Source organism: Boleophthalmus pectinirostris, unplaced genomic scaffold (assembly GCF_026225935.1).
Source record: "Boleophthalmus pectinirostris isolate CB_2022bp ecotype Guang Dong unplaced genomic scaffold, ASM2622593v1 HiC_scaffold_12, whole genome shotgun sequence".
NCBI lineage: Eukaryota > Metazoa > Chordata > Actinopteri > Gobiiformes > Gobiidae > Boleophthalmus > Boleophthalmus pectinirostris.
Genome location: NW_026571018.1, coordinates 9,921,224 through 9,940,357, shown reverse-complemented (window position 1 = coordinate 9,940,357; position 19,134 = coordinate 9,921,224). Strand labels below are relative to the sequence as shown.

At 42.6% G+C, this 19,134-nt stretch overlaps 1 protein-coding gene across 1 annotated transcript; it reads right to left on the bottom strand.

The window, feature by feature from the left end:
• Nucleotides 1-5,967: 5,967 nt before the first annotated feature.
• On the bottom strand, nucleotides 5,968-18,834 carry LOC110156436 (proline-rich protein 7). The gene is made up of 3 exons (XM_055148856.1): nucleotides 18,312-18,834; nucleotides 6,614-6,786; nucleotides 5,968-6,346 (listed from the first exon to the last, which is right to left on the bottom strand). Exons 1-3 carry the CDS (start codon nucleotides 18,649-18,651, stop codon nucleotides 6,002-6,004), a joined length of 858 nt encoding a protein of 285 aa, XP_055004831.1. The 5' UTR covers nucleotides 18,652-18,834; the 3' UTR covers nucleotides 5,968-6,001.
• Between the last annotated feature and the right edge of the window lie 300 nt (nucleotides 18,835-19,134).

Here is a 19,134-nt window from a genome sequence, read left to right as displayed (position 1 = left end):
AAAAAAAATTCATATCCATTTATTCATTACGGGTGTATCTGTTGCTCAAAAATATAATAATTCCTTGTGCGTAGTGCTGTAACCTGCTTGTCTTCGCTCGAAATGTTACGCTTTAAATACAAATTCTGCACACCCCCTAACGCCCTTTACAGTGAAATACAACATGACAAAACAGCTTCTGGACCAAAAAAAAGTTCTTTATTTAAAACTGTGGCTTGTTTTCTTGTCATATAAAAGGCTCTGAGATGGTCAAACATGAGAGAGACATGAGTCGAACGTTTTCTAGTCACTATTTTTAAAAACATCTTGTAATCAAGCCCTATTCACGTCCTCACAGCGGCACTGATGCTCTGTGTGTGGGGAAAAAAAAAGAGAAAAAATAAAAAATAAAAACATTTGGAGGCGATGTTGCTGTGGGAGACCGACAGTTCTGGGAGCCATGGAAACGGGAGGATGAGAGGTTGCCGTGGCACCGGGGGGGATGCTGATGTGCAGAGGTAGAAGATGAGACACCGTGGAGCTTTTAGATTTGTGTTTTGAGTCATTTCCTGGTCAATTGCTGCTGAGGATTTGGCGTAAAAGTCAAAATATTCAGAGTATTTTATTAAGACTGTTATGTGTCTTTTGAAATGTGTGAGTTAAAAAGTCACGGGCAGGATTTTTAAAGCAACACCGTGTAACTTTCTGGAGCTGGAACGTCACCTGTTTGATTCCATGGAAGTACAAAGTGAAAACCTCCTCGTCAAAGCCTGTTCTCGTCGGATTTCTGAAGCTTAACTGGTCAAAATTTGGATGTGAGACCACTAGGGGGCACCAGTCATTGACACGTTTGGCAGCCTCACTTCTGTCAGTCTGTCCCAGGGCAGCTGTGACTACAATAGTATCTTAACATCACCGAGTCTGATAAGATGCTCTGTAAAGCGTCCAAAAGAACACTATGTACATGTAATGCATTATTGTTACTATTATGAAACAACTTTAATGCTATACTGTGGAATATTGTAGCCAAAGGAACAACATTTCCATGGAAACAAGCAGGAGTAGGCCCTCCTTCAGGCTCAGGTTTGTGGAGATGCAAGCTCACTCACTGTAACATGCATGTTTTTCTTTTATAATAAAAACATACTGTATTTTTCAGACTATAAGTCCAAACTTTTTTCATGGTTTGGGTGTTTCCTGCCACTTATATATTAACATTTTCACACTGAAGCTGCGAGAGGCTCTAGTCTTGTGTGTCAGTATCTGCTGCTCCTGTTCCTCCTGTACCACTGTCACTTCACGTTTTTATTATAGATCCATGGCTCTACTGCACATGTCTCCTGCAGAAAGAGCCTCTGTCCTGTCTGTATCATGTCAGTCGATCGCAACATTACTTCTGTACCACTGAAAATTTAAACAAACATAAAAACGACTGAGAAGACTGAACACAGATGCCCCCAAAAAGAAAATCATATTTTGCAGATTACAAGTTGCAAGTAGCGAAAAATGGAGCCGAAAACGATAATCGAGCAGCAGAAAAAAAGTTTGGCGTGAGCGAGAAACTTGTGACACCAAGTGGGTGTCATTGGATGGATCGACAAAGCTCTGACTTCAGCGACTCCAAACCATCCTGTCGGGATTCAGAAAAGCCAGAATAATTCTAACTGGAACTGATGCTGAGTCTGACGACAGTGACACAGAAGAGGAAGCGGCGCTCTGTTTACCTCCGAAGGTTGTGGAGTTGCTCAGAAGTGACACCGAGGATGAAGAATTCAAAGATTTTGTGATTTGGAGTGAGATGGAGAGTTTGGTAAACTTGTTCTGTTCTGTTGTTTATGTTATAGTTTATCTGAAGAACTGTTCATATGTGACGTTAACAGTCTGTTTTATTGTTTTTACTAGAACTTGACTTTAAGATGAAGTATTGGTTCCTGGTCTCTGATTTTATAAAATAAATTTCCCTAAAAAGCTGCAACTTATTGTCCTGTGCGACTTACATATGTTTTTTTCTTTATTATATATTTTTTGGCTGATGTGACTTTTAGCCCCAGAGACTTATAGTCTGAAAAATACTGTACCTTTTTTTTTGTAAAAAGTTACGAGGTGGAGCTTTAAACATGTTTTTCACATTTAAAAAAGAAAAAAATCATGATGATAATTTTGTATTATTCCTCTGCTACTTTAAATAGATTTTTAAAATGTCATCTAAAACAAAACGTTACAGTTCAACAAAGTCTTTTTGCAGATTAAAAAAAGTTACAGTGAAAATGACATTATTTTCTTTTAACAATATCAAAGCTCATATAAAACAATCCATGATATTTTAACAGAAATACATTTTCTTGATTATCAAATATGGCTACTGAGAACTGTACAATGATCAGAGTCTGTTTCGATTGTCCAAACTTCTACAAAACATCCAAAAATCTCTGTTTCTTATTTGACCCAAAATGACTGATTTTCCCCAGAAACAAAAGTGAACATTTGAAACGTCTTTGTGCAAAAATGTTTGACCTGAAAAAGAACATTCAAAAGTGCTTCATCCAAGATTTCCTGGAAGAGAAAGGACTTTTATTCAAGACCAACATTACCTTAAAGGAGACATATACACGGTTTTAAATTGTTCATTTAAAGACTTGCACCTGATTTTCTTCCATGTTTTCAGTGGAACGTGTCTAAACTCAATACAGATATGTTGTATAAGCAGCTCTCAGGTCAAAATAAATCTGCAGTGTCCAGTCTGCATCTAATTATGAACCGTTTTATTGCCTGGTCATCAGGAAATGGGTGTTGCATGCTAGTTGTTGTTCGCTTTACCGTGATGGTCGGCATTTTTTAATGTAAACAAAATTTTAAGTTTTCTGGCCCTAAATGAGTGTGTGCTGCCTCCACTGCAGTTTCAAGTACAAAGGGCCACAGTGGTGGTCGAAGGGGAAGATGGGGCAGACTCACTTCTGTCAGTCTGTCCCAGGGCAGCTGTGGCTACAATACAAACTTACTACCACCAAGTGTGGAGTGAGAATTCACCTGTGACTTTGAGTGTCTAAAAAAGCCCTATATAAACTGAAAGGATTATTATTATTAAACTACTTTTTATACCATTCTGTGGAAGATTCTAGCCAAAGGAACAACATTTCTGTGGTTTGTGGAGATGCAAGCTCACTCTGCGTGTGATATTACACAGCCCTGCCCTGATCACAGACAGGTGACAGGTGTTCTGAAACTAACCCTGCATTTGATTATTCTTCTGAATCGGTTTTCTGAGGAAGTTACCTAGCGACACGCCCCTTTTTCTGGGATGGCGCGACTCAGACCCCGGTGGCTGAAAAAATACACAGAGGAAGGATTCAGAAGCCACGATGGTTATGCCAACTGTGACGTGTAAATATGAACTGTTTTCATTGTGTTTGGACACTTTGGTGGTTTAAATGACAGTTTTAATCCTCCGTGTCGTTGTCTGTGGGTTTGGTAGTCGATGCTGTGGTGAGGCCGGTATTGAACAAATACTTGATTTAATGGGCATTAATGTCCCTAAGGTTGTAATGGAAGAGAAATCATAACATGAAATAAAGTGCAAATTTTAAAAATCTAATTAATTCAAGTGGCAGCGTTTTCATAAGATGAGGGAATAGTTATAATCATAATCCACGTAGCCCGACACACGAAACATAATAATACGCTTCAAGCTCTGACGTGATATTAAACCCGAGGTCCAAGTGGGAGTCGGAAGATAATCGAACGCAGGGTAATGGGAACAAAGGTCCTGGTTACAGACAGGTGACACGTGTTTCTGATACAAACACCTGTCTGCAGGGACGGAGTCTGAAGCGTGGAGACCTGTCGGGCCAATCACACTGCTCCCTACACCTCCAGACTCCGCCCCCTCTGTCCTGTAGTCCTCCTGGTGTTGCCCAAGTTAGCATCTCTACTTGATCCGTTAATTATAGAAAAGTTTTTAAAAATTGCCCTTTTTCTACCTCGGACCACTCTTGAGACATGAGGGATTATTAGACTGATTATAAGATTTGAATTTCCAGAATATGTCTCCTTTAATGTTCACTGACAAATAAACGTGGAAGCCAAAAGAAAATTCAAACTCCAGTTGAAATGTAAATTCTTTAAAAATGTGCAAACACTGCCCATTTGATTCTCTCATATACATACTCTATAGAAATACTCCTACTGCGTAAAATACTAAAAAATATATCTGAGTGTTAAAAACATGGCTAATATCATTCTTGGTCAGGAACTCCAGAAGTCTATTGATTTGTTTTCACTAAAAATCGATCTTTTGCGCTGAGTTAAAGTTCAAGATTCAGGGGGTTCACAGCAGCACTCCTCCCCAGCAAAGGTGAGTCTCTGTGGAACAAAAATGTGCTTATGTTTCCTTTGAAAATCTCGATAACGGCTCATGTTTGCATCCTTAAAGGGCCGATATTACACAAAATTGATTCTTGTGAGCTTCAAGTCGTGTTATAATATTGTTACCTCCTCGAAAACAAATCTGCAGTTGTGTTTTGTTTCATTCACACATGTTTGAGTAATTTTTTTATTATAAATCTGTCTACATCTCCAAAGCTCAAAATAGTCTGAGCCACCTTGTGATGTCATGAAGCTGTATGAAGTATGAAAACACCTTATGACATCACAAGGTGGAAACAAAACACAACTCCAGGTCTGTTTGTGATAAGGAAACGACGTCATAACATAGATCAGAGTCCTGCACCGAGTGGGTTTTAACGTTCTGGAGTTTTCCGGGCGGGTATGTGGGCGGGTTTGTAATTACACACGGGCGGGTCGGGTGAATCAAACGAACGACGAACGGGAGAAAAGTACTTGACGTGTGTCCAGTACGTCCGTTGCCCTGGAAACAAGTGCAATTTCCCAGAACGATTATTTATTTATTACATAAAACCATCAGCAGAGGTGATTGGTTCAGCGACTGCGCTCCTGGTTTAGTCCTGGTTCAGTCCTGGTGTTTGGCTCTGCAGTTTGCGGTGTGTATGTATTTATGATAATGACACTGGTTTAGTCCTGGTTAGTCCTGGTTTAGTCCTGGTTTAGTCCTGGTTTAGTCCTGGTTTAGTCCTGGTTTAGTCCTGGCGATCGGCTTGGCGGTTGCGGCGTCTATATATTTATAATCTTCTAATGACACAGCGTAGGTTCAGTCCTGGTTTAGTTCTGTTTCATTTCTGGTTTAGACCTCGTTAAGTCCTGGCTTAGTCCTGGCTTAGTCCTGGTTTAGTCCTGGTTCAGTCTTGGTTTGGACCTGTTTAGTCCTGGTCCAACCAAGGCATAGTCCAGATGTAGTCCTGGCAATCAGCTGTGCGGTTTGCAGCGTGTATATATTTATAATTCGCTAATGACACGGCGTAGGTTCAGTTCTGGTTTAGACCTGGTTTAGTCCTGGTTAAGTCCTAGTTAAGTCCTGATTTAGACCTGGTCCAGTCCTGGTTCAGTCTTGCTTAAGTCCCGGTTCAGTCCTGGTTAAGTCCTGGTTTAGAGCTATTTTAGACCTGGTTTAGTCCTGGTTTAGTCCTGGTTTAATCCTGGTTCAGTCCTGGTGTAGTCCTGGGGATTGGTGGTGCGGTTACGACGTGTATATATTTATGCTAATGACAGTGGTTTTGTCCTGGTTTAGACCTGGTTTAGTCCTGGTTTAGACCTGGTTTAGTCCTGGTTTAGACCTGGTTTAGTCCTGATTCAGTCCTGGACTATTGGGCTGTGGGACTAATGGACTGACCCCGATTTATCACGGGCGTGGGCGGGTAACAGGTGGAATGTTAACAGGTCCGGCCGAGTGCAGATTTAACTTTGATATAATCACAGGTTAACAGGTGGGTGTGGTGCTGTACTGTGTGGGTGCGGGCGGGTGAGGGCGGGTGCGGGCGGGTGCGGGCAGGTCTCCAATTATGGACCTGTGCAGGACTCTGACACAGATCATAAAACTGCATAACACAGGCCCTTTAATGTCGATATTTTCATAGCTCCAGTCATGTTCCGGGTGCTCCAGGTCGGGGGGCTACACGGCGGTGCTCCTCCCCAGCAGAGGGAGCACCGTGGGCAGGCCGCAGTTCTGCTCGAGGCCCCTGACCCTGTGGAGCGTCCGGTGGCTCCTCTGGCTGCTCCGTCCTTGCAAAGAGTTGTACCCGGCCTGCAGTCTGAGCTCGTGGGGCGTCCGTGGGTCCCTCCTGGGCATCGTCGCCATCGCGCCCGCAGTGCTGTGCAGAGAGCGGACACTGGGGGGCGTCAGGTGGTTGTGGTTCAGGTCCATGTTGGATAAAAGGTGCCCCAAAGAGTCCCAGCGCTGCGAGGAGGGCAGCCGGATCAGGGAGGAGTAGCCGCGCTCGGAGAAGACGGTCGGCGGCTTGGTGTCTGAGTACATGGGGTAGTTTGGGACGCAGAGTGGGGCGGGGGCAGGGGAGGGGGTGAGGGCGGGGCATGGGACAGGGCAGGGGGCGGAAGAGGGGGCGAGGGAGGGGCACGGGACAGGGCAGGGGGCGGGGGCAGAGCAGGGGGCGAGGGCGTGGCAAGGGGCGGGGACAGAGCAAGGTGTGGGACAGGGGTTATGGGGCGGGGATGGAGCAAGGGAGGGGGCAGGGGGTGGGGCATGGGACAGGGCAGGGGGCGGGACAGCGCAGGGGGGCGTGGCAGGGGGCGGGGCGTAGAAGGGGGCGGGGCGGAGGACACCTGGTTTGAGATAAGTCCCGCCCCGGGGGTCAGCTAACACTTCGCTGTACGGAGGAGGAGGGTCTTCCATCAGAACAGCCTCTTCGTAACACGGAGGTTTCCCAAACACGTCTGAGTCTGAAAAAAACAACAAATCACAGTAAGAAAAGTGAATGCTGTATTTTTCGGACTATAAGTTGCACTTTTTTTTCATGGTTTGGGTGGTCTTGCGACTTTTTTATTTAAATTTTCACACTGAAGCCATGAGATGCTCTAGTCTTGTGTGTCAGTTTCTGCTGCTCCTGTTACTCCTGTACCACTGTCACTTCACTCTACTGCACATGTCTCCTGCAGAAAGAGCCTCTGTCCTGTCTGAATCATCTCAGTCGATCGCAACATTACAAACTTTAAACATACTTATAAAGACGACTGAGAAGACTGAACACAAATGCCCCCAAAAAGAAAATCATATTTTGCAGATTACAAGCTGCAAGTAGTGAAATATGCAGCTGAAAATGGTAATCGAGCAGCAGAAAGAAAATTTGGAGTGAGCGAGAAACTTGTGACACCGGGAGGATGAACCATGAAACTTTACTGGAAGTCACTGGATGAATCGACAAAGCCTGGACTTCAGTGACACTGAATCCATCCTGTCAGGATTCAGAAAGGCCCGAATAATTCTAACTGGAACTGATGCTGAGTCTGACGACAGCGACACAGAAGAGGAAACAGCGCTCTTTTTACCTCCAGAGGTCACGGAGTTACTCAGAAGTGACACAGAGGATGAAGAATTGAATGGATTTTGTGATTTGGAGAGAGATGGAGAGTTTGGTAAACTTGTTTTGTTCTGTTGTTTATGCTGTACTGCCCTACAAAGACCTTAACTCACCAGAGTGTGAAATTGAGAAAAATAACTGTGACACTGTTCTGTCGTGGTTTCTCGTGTGGTTTTGGATGTTACAGTTGTCATAGCCCTTTATTTTCTCATTAAAACAATCAAATTGGCTCATGATATTTATTCACATGATAAAGGAGGTCTCAAATATCCAACAAAATGACATTAACTCATTTTTGACCAAACATTATGTATGTACGGTGTTCTGACTTTGTAGGGCAGTCTGTTTATCTGAATAACTGTTCATATTTTACATTAACAGCCTGCTGTTGAAATGTCAGTTCCTAGTCTCTGATTTTATGAAAGAAATTTCCCCCAAAAAGTGCGACTTATAGTTCGGTGCGACTTACATGTTTTTTTCTTCTTCATTACGCATTTTTTGGCTGGTGTGACCTATACTCTGGAGCGACTTATAGTCCGAAAAATATTGTATTTCTACGATTTTATTTGAGTGACACAGTTTTATCTTCACATGTGTCGATTATTCATTCACTTCTTAAAGCTACATTGTGTAACTTTTCTGGTGGAGGGTCTGTCAAATGCTTTTCTCCATGGAGATGTCATTGCTTTGCCTGGAATGTTTCGCAGTACGGCATTAAACCTTTCTATCTTCATGGAAACCAAACCAGACCAAGTACAGGTCAGATCACAATCAGAATGGCAGGATTTCTAGTTGTTCGCGTTGTTGTAGGGAGTATTATCTGCTACAGAAGTGTGAGTACCACAGCTGTATTGCCATGCCGTCACCTCCTGTTGTATTTTAACATCAGTTTGTGTTGACCTTTGTGGGTTAAGACCATGAAACATCTGTGAAAGCGCAAATATGAGTCTGAAGAGATGTGCTTAAAATAAACATCACCGGGAAACGTCGTAAAAGGAGAAGTTGTGTTTTCCATTTAATTAAACAGAGTGTTTGGAGTTTCAGACATGCCAAACCACGCAATTCTGAAGTCACACAATTTCTAACTTGGCTCAAACTCTTTTTAATTTACTCCATTTCATGAGAAAACAGCTCCAACAAGCAGCGCTGGCCCGATATTCACTCAAACCTTTGTACCGTCAAACCTTTTAAAATCCTCTCGTTGTGTAATGTGACTTACAAAAGAAAATAAAAAAGTGCAGTGGACACGGGACTTAAAGGTGCATTGTGTAACTTTTCTGCTCAAGGGTCCATCACCTGCTTGTTACTATGGATATGTCATTGTTCTGCCTTGAATGTTCCACAGTGTAACTTTAAACAGCTCTATATTACATCTGGGCCCGGTCAAGCAGAAGTAAACAGCAAGGCCAAAAATTCAAGTTAATGCATCTGATATAAAAATGTATTGAACAGATACATATGTACTCTAGTTTATGAAACTGTTCACCTTTTTCTGTACCATTTGTGGTTCTAAAGTTACATATGTTTTAAACAGACCATGTATGAAACATGGAACAAAAATTATTTCCCAAATTTCAAAGACCTGCAAATCATGTAAATAAATGGATGTATTTCATCATATCTTGTGTTATTCCATCTTTGAACTGTTGATGACGGTATATGATTAAAAAAAAAAAAAGGGTGAAGGAAATCTGGGAGTCCCTGCTTAGGCTGCTGCCCCCGCGACCCGGCCCCGGATAAGTGGACAAAAATGGATGGATGGATGGATTTAAAATGATAAAAATTTGCTTGGAAGGACTGACATATTTTATAGAAATAGTTTCCTTTCATTTTGAAGTAATATTAAAGTATTTGGAAGAAAAAAGCTGACAAATTATGTAAAATCATGCACCTTCTACTTGGTTGCACAATTTTCCCTCCGTTACTTTTCCCTCCGTTACCATGACCTTTCTTAATAAAAAATCTCATTACTCAAAAAGTAAGAGGTTTTTCAACCTAATCTTGTACCATATGGTAGAAAACTATATGAAGCAAATATTCAAACCAGTTTGTTAAGGATATGTAAGTGAGAACCACTAGTTATCACTGTTTGGATTTATTGCCCAAAAAGTGCTGCATATTTCATTCCCTCTGTTACCGACATGAGTTTTTTAAATTTTTTGTCAACAACTTGAAAGAATATCACAGGTTTAACTTTACCCTGTTGGAGTGTAACTCTTTCCTACATTCTGATACTTTACTTATTTCAATAGTTCCTCTAGTTTCTGAATAAGAGACATTTGAATGTCAAAAATCTGCCCCTGTTTCCCTCCGTTACTGTTTGACCGGACCCAGATGATTTTATAGCTCAAAAATACCTACAAAAACAGGCATTCTGACTGTGAGCGGGGTCGCCTCTCCACAGATCTGATCTGTAACTTGATCCAGTTTGGTCTCCATGAAGATAGAAGAAGAAAGGTTTAATGCCATACTGTGAAACAGAGTCCTGCACTGGGACAGGTACGTGCAAATAGTTGCTGAATCGGGCGGGTTTTAATGTTTTGGAATTTTACGGGTGGGTCAGGTGAATCAAATGAACAACGAACTGGAGAAAAATATCTGAAGCACATCAAGGTCGTCCATCTCCCTGGAAACAAGTGCCATTTCCCGGTCATTTCCCGTAACGATGGACCAGGCTGAGAGAGATTTTAATGTATTTATTACATAAAACCATCAGCGGAGGCAATCGGCTGGATGGCTGTGCTCCTGGTATAGTCCTGGTTTAGACCTGGTTCAGTCCTGGTTTAGACCTGGTTTTGTCCTGGTTCAGTCCTGGTCCAGTCCTGGTTTAGACCTAATCCAGTCTTGGTGTAGTCCTGGTGATCAGCTCGGCAGTTGCGGTGTATATATATTTATGCTAATAACACTGGTTTAGACCTGATTTAGTCCTGGTTCAGTCCTGGTGTAGTCCTGGTCTAGTCCTGGTCTAGTCCTGGCGATCTGCTCTGCGGCGTCAATGTATTTATAATCAGCTAATGACATGACGTAGGTTCAGTCCTGGTTTAGACCTTGTTCAGACCTTGTTCAGTCCTGGTTCAGTCCTGGTCCAGTCCTGGTTTAGTCCTGGTTTAGACCTGATCCAGTCTTGGTGTAGTCCTGGTGATCGGCTCGGCAGTTGCAGTGTGTATATATTTATGCTAATAACACTGGTTTAGACCTGATTTAGTCCTGTTTCAGTCCTGGTCCAGTCCTGGTGTAGTCCTGGTTCAGTCCTGGCAATTGGCTCTGCGGCGTCTATGTATTTATAATCAGCTAATGACACGACGTAGGTTCAGTCCTGGTTTAGACCTTGTTCAGTCCTGGTTTAGACCTTGTTTAGTCCTGGTTCAGTTCTGGTCCAGTCCTGGTGATCAGCTCTGCCATTTGCGGCGTGTATATATTTATAATGACCTAATGACACGGCAAAGGTTCAGTCCTGGTTTAGTCCTGGACTATTGGACTGTCAGACTAATGGGCTGATCCCGATTTATCACGGGCACGGGCGGGTAACGGGTGGAACATTAACGGGTCCAGGCAGGTGCAGATTTAACTTTGAAATACTCACGGGTTAACGGGCGGGTGTGATGCTGTACTGCACAGGCGCGGGTCTCCAAAATGGACCCGTGCAGGACTCTGCCATGAAACATTCCAAACAAAACCATAACATTTCCATGGAGACAAACATTTGACGGACCCTCCACCAGAAAAGTTACACAATGCTACTTTAAAAGGAAAGGAATGTGGAGGCTGCTCTGGCACTGAGTCTAGTGTTTTGTCATTCCAGTGATCATGAGTAAGAGCTACATTTGGTTTGAAGATCCACCTCGTTCCTGCAAACACAAATAGATTCATTTTTTGTCATTTAAAATCAAAATCCTACAAACTGTTCCTTTAAAAGTCATACATTTGTCCCTGCCTGCTCCTGTCCTGTCTCATATCAGTGAAGTCTCGTGTAGGAAAGTCGTGTCGTGTCTTGTCTCTCAGACTTTTGCTCTTTTTGCCGATTTTCACAGATCTGACTCAGCCTCAATATTTATCCAACAAACGCAGATGCCGTTTACAAAGAAATGAATCACCAAAACAGACCCCTACAAAGAAAAGCACATTCAAATGTCAAACTACAATTACTGAAGTGAAAACTCAGGACTGAACCGCATCTCATTTCTCTTTCCTCGCTTCCAAACAGGAGGATCTAAACTCCTCGCTGAAACCAAAAAAGTTTGATTCGTTGATCTGACGTCTGCCTCCTGAAGCCTCCCTCATGTTTACTCCTTCCTTCTGCGGTTTTCTATGGGACAACACTTAATCTGACATGTTTGATTGACAGCTGAAAAGCGGAGAATCGAGGAGAGGAATCAAGGAGAAGGAAGCAAGGAAAGAGAAATGAGATGCGGCCCCTGTGTTACTGTCTCTTCTTCTCAGTCAGAAGGTTCTGGATTACACTTCTGACATCATTACGTGCATTTATTATTCACTGAATTAGTTTAAAACAACATTCAGAGATCAGAGCGAAGTTTTTTTCCCTCACCTTCACTGAAAAAGTGGCGGAACAGATGACGTTGCTGTAAAATTATTTCGAAGTGACGTAAAAAAGAAAGACGGCGCAACACAGCAGGCAGGAAATGGAATCAGTTTTTAGGAGTTTTGGTAATATCCCTTCGTTCGAATATCCTTCTGAATCGGTTTTCCGAGGAAGTTGCCTAGTGACACGCATGACACACGCCTTTTCCTGGGATGGCGCGACTCGGACCTCGGTGGCGGAAAAAGTAGACCAAGCAAGGATTCCGAGTCAGAATCAAAGATGGCTGTGTCCACTGTGACGTGTAAATATGAACTGTTTTCATCGTGTTTGGACTAGGGGCTGTAACGATATCCAAGTCTCACGATGCAATATTGTCACGGTATGAATCTCACTGTATGATATTTATTGCGATATCGTGGGAAAACTCACGATTAAGGATGTAACAATATCGAAATCTCTCAGTACGATATTTTCACGATATACATCAGACAGACAAACAAAACTGTTAATATGTTACTTTTTCCTCTTGACAAGACTTAATCCAAAGAACTAAGACTCAAAAGTGTTTAGAACTGTTTTTTCTTCATGTAGTCTACATTAAAATGGAGCAAAGGATCATGGTCTATGTAGTTCCCTCTGTCTTTTTTTTTTTTTTAGCTATTTCTGCACCATAACTCTTAATTGAAGCAAAAAGACTTGTAATTCGATATATTGCGATGGTCCACGATATTATTGTGATGATGAACTTTGACGATACGATATCACGATATTTCGGTTATTGTTACATCCCTAGTTTCGACACTTTGGTGGTTTAAATGATCATTTCAGTCACTCGTATCACTGCAATATCTTACCACGTTTGTATCACTGCATGCGTGTTTGGTAGTCGGTGTTGTGGTGAGGCCAATATTGAACAAATACTTGATTTAACGGGAGTTAACCCTCTCAGGCTCAAATAAAATTTTAGTAACAGGAAAAAGTCTGATATTTGGGGAAAATGATCATATGGGGTAGTAATATACAATCCTGACTTTTTTTTTGAGAGAGACCTTCACATCCAATGTGTTCTGGGATGTTGCAGATTTGCAGCATTGGTCCGGTGTGGTAAATTAATACTGAAGACTGAAAATGATATGAACACTAACTTTATGTGTAAACCACTTTTCATAAGAATGAAAACATAAAGCACAGTGTAACAGCTTTGCAGTGGCAGAATAACATCACTTTTTCGTGTGGTGCTCCAAGAAACAATTTCTATCCTTTGTAAACAACAAAAGTACTTTGCACTTCTGGCAGGCCGTTTGTGTGTAGCCCTTCTTGCACAGTCTGCATCGTCCACGTTTATCAGCATGGATCCTGAGTAAAAAAAGCTCATAAAATATGGATTTGGAGTAAGTAGGTAAATGGCATTTAGCTGTTGCCAATCTGCAACACCTGCACGTGGAGAGGGTTAACGTCCCTAAGGTTGTAACAGAAAAGAAATCATGACATAAAATGAAGTGCAAATTTCAAAAAATAAATTAATTGTGGCAGCGTTTTCATAAAATTAGGGAATAGTCATAATCATAATCCACAAAGTGCGACACGCGAAACATAATAATACGCTTCAAGCTCGGACGTGACGTCAAATCCGAGGTGTGAGTGGGAGTCGAAAAATAATCGAACGGTCTTACTTCAGTTTGGCAATTCGGAGGAAGCAGCAATGTCATCGTAGTTGCTGTGGCGTAAGAGGAAAGTTGTGGCAAAGAGACGAGGCAGCAGGAATCATGTCCACAAGGTAAAGGCAAAGTAGTCACCAGATCACTGTAAAAACTGTCAATTACAATCATACTGGTTAAAAGAATTTGAGTTCCATATTTTCCCAGTTTGGTTGAGCAAGATTTTTGTAAGGAAGGAATTAATCACTTACCCCAAATTGCCGCTTGGTCTCAAATAAAGGCCTGGTCTGTTAAGTGATTGAAACAAATAAACGCCCCGGCTATTATTTGGTATTTTACAGTATTTAAAGTAAATAAAAATAAAATTAAATAAAATAAAAGTACAGGTGGTATTTTTTAAGAGCTATGTTTTGGTTTGAGCATGTCCACCTCGTACGGGGGACACAGATAGGCCAATTTTATGGAATTTAAAATGTAAATCCTACAAACTGTTCCTTTAAAAGACATAATCCATAATAGTCTTCATAAATATCTTGCCTAAGGACACAACGACAGAATTTGGGTTGAGCTGGAGTCAATCCTCCAACCTCCAGCGATGGGGGATCACTGTACGAATGTTTACTGTACTCGCGCAACAGACATTTTGCTTAAATCCATGGGGAAAAAATCACGTAGAGGACCTTTAATTATGTAAATCGAAATAAAAAATCTAAATAAAAGAAAAGTACAGGTGGTATTTTTTACGCGCACATTAGCTGTAATTTGAAAGAGTGTAATTATGTCTAAATACTGCTGGTGCTGTGGGGTATTATTAGACTAACAGCTTGAGCAGCTCTGGGTCTGGTCCAAGTGCTGAACCAGGACTTCTGAGCTCCTGAGCTCCTGTCAAGCTCCTGTCAAAGCTCCTCTGACTCTGCTCCTGTCAACCTGACTCTGCTCCTGTCAGCTCCTGACTCCTTCTGCTCCTGTCAATGCTCCTGTCAAGCTCCTGTCTGCTCCTGTCACTGCTCCTGTCTCCTGACTCTGCTCCTGTCACTGCTCCTGTCAACTCTGCTCCTGTCAACTCTGCTCCTGTCACTCTGCTCCTGTCAACTCTCCTCTGACTCTGCTCCTGTCAACTCTGCTCCTGTCACTCTGCTCTGCTCTGCTCCTGTCACTGCTCCTGTCAGCTCTGCTCCTGTCAGCTCTCTGCTCTGCTCCTGTCAGCTCCTGTCAGCTCCTGCTCCTGCTCCTGCTCCTGCTCCTGTCACTCTGCTCCTGCTCCTGTCTGCTCCTGTCACTCTGCTCCTGTCAACTCTGCTCTGCTCCTGCTCTGCTCTGCTCCTGTCACCTGTCTCTGCTCCTGCTCTCTGCTCCTGTCTGTCTGCTCCTGTCAGCTCCTGTCACTCTGCTCCTCTGCTCCTCTGCTCTGCTCTCTGCTCCTGCTCCTGTCACTCTGCTCCTGTCACTCTGCTCTGCTCCTGTCAGCTCCTGCTCCTCTGCTCTGCTCCTGTCAGCTCTGCTCCTGCTCACTCTGCTCCTGTCAGCTCTGCTCCTGTCAGCTCCTCTGGCTCTGCTCCTGTCAGCTCCTCTGGCTCTGCTCCTGTCAACTCTTGTCTGCTTCTTTGGCTCTGCTCCTGTCTGCTCCTGTCAGCTCCTGTCACCTCTGACTCTGCTCCTGTCAGCTCCAGTCTGCTGCTGTCTGCTGCTGTCTGCCACTGTCGGCTCCTGTCTGCTCCTGTCGGCTCTTGTTTGCTCCTGTCTGCTCCTGTCTTGGACACATTTGTGGCACATTTATAAATACTCTTAATCTCGGGGGCAGCGCTGATTCAAGCATCATTCAAGAAAAAAAAAATAAAAAAAATTGTAAAAAACTCAACAATAATACACTTGTTGTCATGGAAACGGTTACGCATCTGCTCTTGTGAGGGTCGGAGCGATAAAGACGAGAGGGGCTGGAGAAATGTGGAGGCTGTTCGTGTTGTAGATGTTTTTCTGTGGCTGCAGAACAAAACACGACCAAGAAATTCTGCAGCAAAATCTGAAACTGTGAAGCTGCTTCAGCTGCAGTCTTAGTCATTTAAAAAAAGTGTTGGGCAGTTTGTGAATTAAAAATGCAAAAATACTTCAAACTGAGTGATATAACAATAAAAAAAATCCCACTCATTCCTTCTACTGAGGTCATCTCCCATTTACATTTTCCATAACACTACAAAAAATTAACAAGCTGTGGAAAATAATGATTATGAGATCTGTATTTTCAGTCAAAAAATAAATAAATAAAAAAAGTTTCTAAACCTAAAATTCTGCTGCATTGTTTTATAGTTGTGATTCATACAGTGCACACTGTAGCTGTAAAACGCCTGTGCCGCTGCATGACAGGATCAGCAGCTCATGTCTGGTCGTGCGTCTGCTTTTTTAAATAAAGTTTTCAAACTTGGGTGTGCTCTGCTGTGACATCACGGTAGAAAGTGGGCGGTCCCTGATAACATCATCTTGTCACTGGTCATTATGGCTCACCGCGCTCGCAGACGATTGGCCCGCTCTGACCCCGCCCCCAAACGCCGCCACAGAAGGAGGCATCAGGGGCGCAGGGTCGTTCGCCTGGTTCACCGTCGCAGGTGCTGAGCCGACATGACCAGGCTTTAACCAATAAACACTTAGCACCATTTGCATGTGTCTCTCTTTTGTTTTTTGTTTTTTTTTATGTAAAAAAAAAACATTTTGAATCATGTGATGAATAGATAGATAGTATAGAATGTTCTGATGTCACCAGCGTCACATTGACCACTGAGAACATTGTGTCTCCATGGTAACCGCTGAACATTCCACCATACACATCCATGTAGAACATAAAGAACGTACAGATACATGAGACTGATCTAAGATTTGAGCTCAGAGTGATTCAGAGTCAGTCTCCAGGCTGTGTGTTTGTGACAGAGAAAATGTCTTTGTTTGGGCGCAGGCCTGTGCCCCTCGGTGGCGTCTGTGTGCTGGGGCCTTGAATGCTCCAAGCGGGAGACATCAGCACTTCATCAGTCTGAAGACCTGGACTTGGACCTGGACCAAGACCAGACTCAGACAGGACTCATAAATCTGTCTCTGTGTCTCTGAACACGGCCTAACCTTTCTGTAATCCTGAACAGGTTTTAACTGCAGAAAATAACATGGCATTCAGGAATTCTTTTATATTTTTACAGCAATAGTGGGTAAAATACAACAAAGTAAGATATCTGATGTGTGTATTTTCATATTAAAACATTCAATGGTGAAATAAAAAATATATATATTTAAAGGTCTGGACTCTTGTGAGTTTTAAGTTGTATTTGAACATGTTTGTCTCGTATCAGGGACACAGATAAAACACACTGTCCCTTTAAAGAATAAACACATAAAACTGAACAGGCTCATCCTCTGTATAATATACGACTACAGTGTTTCTGCTGCATCAGCTTTATCCCCTGGGAAACCGCCTCTGCCTCCAGCCGCCTCCATGACAACCAGATGCCCTGTCGCCATGACGCCCACTGATGCTCAGACTACCACATGGACGCAGGTGAAACACGCGACACGCTGGCATTTCCTCTATGGGCAGCTCTTTGGGTCAAATATTTATACAGTTTTACAGTCCTATGATCAGGAAGTGCACTGTTAGCATGTTAGTAGTTAGTAGTAGTAGTATTACCGTGGTGGTAAAACTCCGTACTTGTGAAAAACTTTAATAAACTCATTGAGGTGAATAATTAGGAAGCTTGTCATGTGGTGTTTATGTGAAGAATAACTCTAGAGCACTGCATAAATCTACTCTCACCTGTCATAAAAGGGTTGTCGCACCTGTCATAAAAGTGTTGTCGCACCTGTCATAAAAGGGTTGTCTCACCTGTCATAAAAGGGTTGTCACCTGTCATAAAAGGGTTGTCTCACCTGTCATAAAAGGGTTGTCTCACCTGTCATAAAAGGGTTGTCTCACCTGTCATAAAAGGGTTGTCTCACCTGTCATAAAAGGGTTGTCTCACCTGTCATATGCACTTTATCTTGAAATGAAACACTAACTCAACTGTTTTTGCTACTAAACTGTTCATAGGTTTAAATAGTTTTGTCTTTGTAAACTTTTTAACAATTTCATTGGAAACTGGATAAATCTGCAGCTTTGCTCTGAAAAACAGTCAAAAATGGAGCATGTGCTGCCTCCAGAGGCAACTGTAATTTCAAGTATTATGTGACATCATGTAAGACTGCCCTGATAACATCCAGGTAAAAGGTGGAGTTTGAAGTGTTAGACCAGGGGTGTCTAAATTATCTGGCCCTGAGACCAATTTTTGTTGGTCTTTAGGAGTCTTTGCAGATGGCCAAAGTAAACACAGACCGTACTTTTTACTGGAAATTCAAGTATTTCTAAAACTGTATAATCTTACTGCTTTGTGACAGACCTAAATTAGTGAAATGGCCTGGAATTAGTGTTCCGTGATGTTTTAAAGGTGGTGTATCTCTTTAAAATGTATCTACGTGAAAGTCTCGCTATTGACCATGAGTCGAGGGCCCTTCTCTACACTTATGTTTATATATATATATATATATATATATATATATATATATATATATATATATATATATTTATATAATTTTTTTTTTTTACTCCTTCAGGTGTATGTGTTTATTGACACTTAAGCAATTGTGTTAATTCATTTTAAATAAATGTAAAGTTAATACCTGGTGGCATGGTGACCCAGTTGGCCTGAGGCAGTGGGTGTGGGATCTGTAGCGGTGTAGTACTGCTCACAGCCTGCAGGGGGCAGAGCTGGGAAGAGCCGAGCTGTGTGTTTTCCCTGGGGTGAGCGGCGGGAGGTGCGGCGGGCGGGGCGTTGGAGCCGGCGTGTCCAGGGGCGTGGCAGGACACGGACTCCGCCTCCCTCAGTCTCTCCTCTCTGTGTTTCTTTAACCGTCTTTGGAGGAAACTACAGAAGCAGCAGAAGAGGACCACGGCCGCCCAGATGAGCCAGAACCCTGCAAAACAAGCCAGGAACGTGTACGTGCCCTGGGACATCACCATCCTGAAGGCCCTCCCTGGAAAAACCACCAGGAGACACCGAAATCCAACTTAAGTCTGCTGGTGCATTTCTTTATCGTGTCCTGGTTTTGAATGAGGTAATTTCCCTTTAAGTTAAAGTTCTCCAAAGTTCTCAGTTGTTTGTCAAACTGTAAATAAATTCTTCCTCAGATTTCGTACAAAAAAACAGACGTTTCGTTGTTGTCGTCTTCACATAAAATTGACGGAGAAAATCCATGTTGTAAATCCATGAGCGTGAAAAGGTTCACACGGCAATTTATCTGAAAAAAAAAGAACAAGAAATGAGATTATGACGCCTCCTGAACATTATTGCTTTGCCTGAAATGTTCCACTGAGTAGCATTACACTTTTCTATCTCCATTCAAAGCACTAATATCTCCATGGAGATGAGCAGGTAGCTGTCCTCCAACCAGAAAAGTTACATAGCGCTTCTTTAACCCACTGGTGGAACATAACGTAAACATA

Coding starts and splice junctions, on each gene's coding strand:
- LOC110156436 (XM_055148856.1), bottom strand. CDS start 18,651: ATGGTGATGTCCCAGGGCACGTACACGTTCCTGGCTTGTTTTGCAGGG. Junction 6,787..18,311: donor CTGGGTCACCATGCCACCAG/GTATTAACTTTA, acceptor TGTTTTTTTCAG/ACTCAGACGTGTTTGGGAAA. Junction 6,347..6,613: donor CTGCCACGCCCCCCTGCGCT/GTCCCGCCCCCT, acceptor TCAGACACCAAG/CCGCCGACCGTCTTCTCCGA.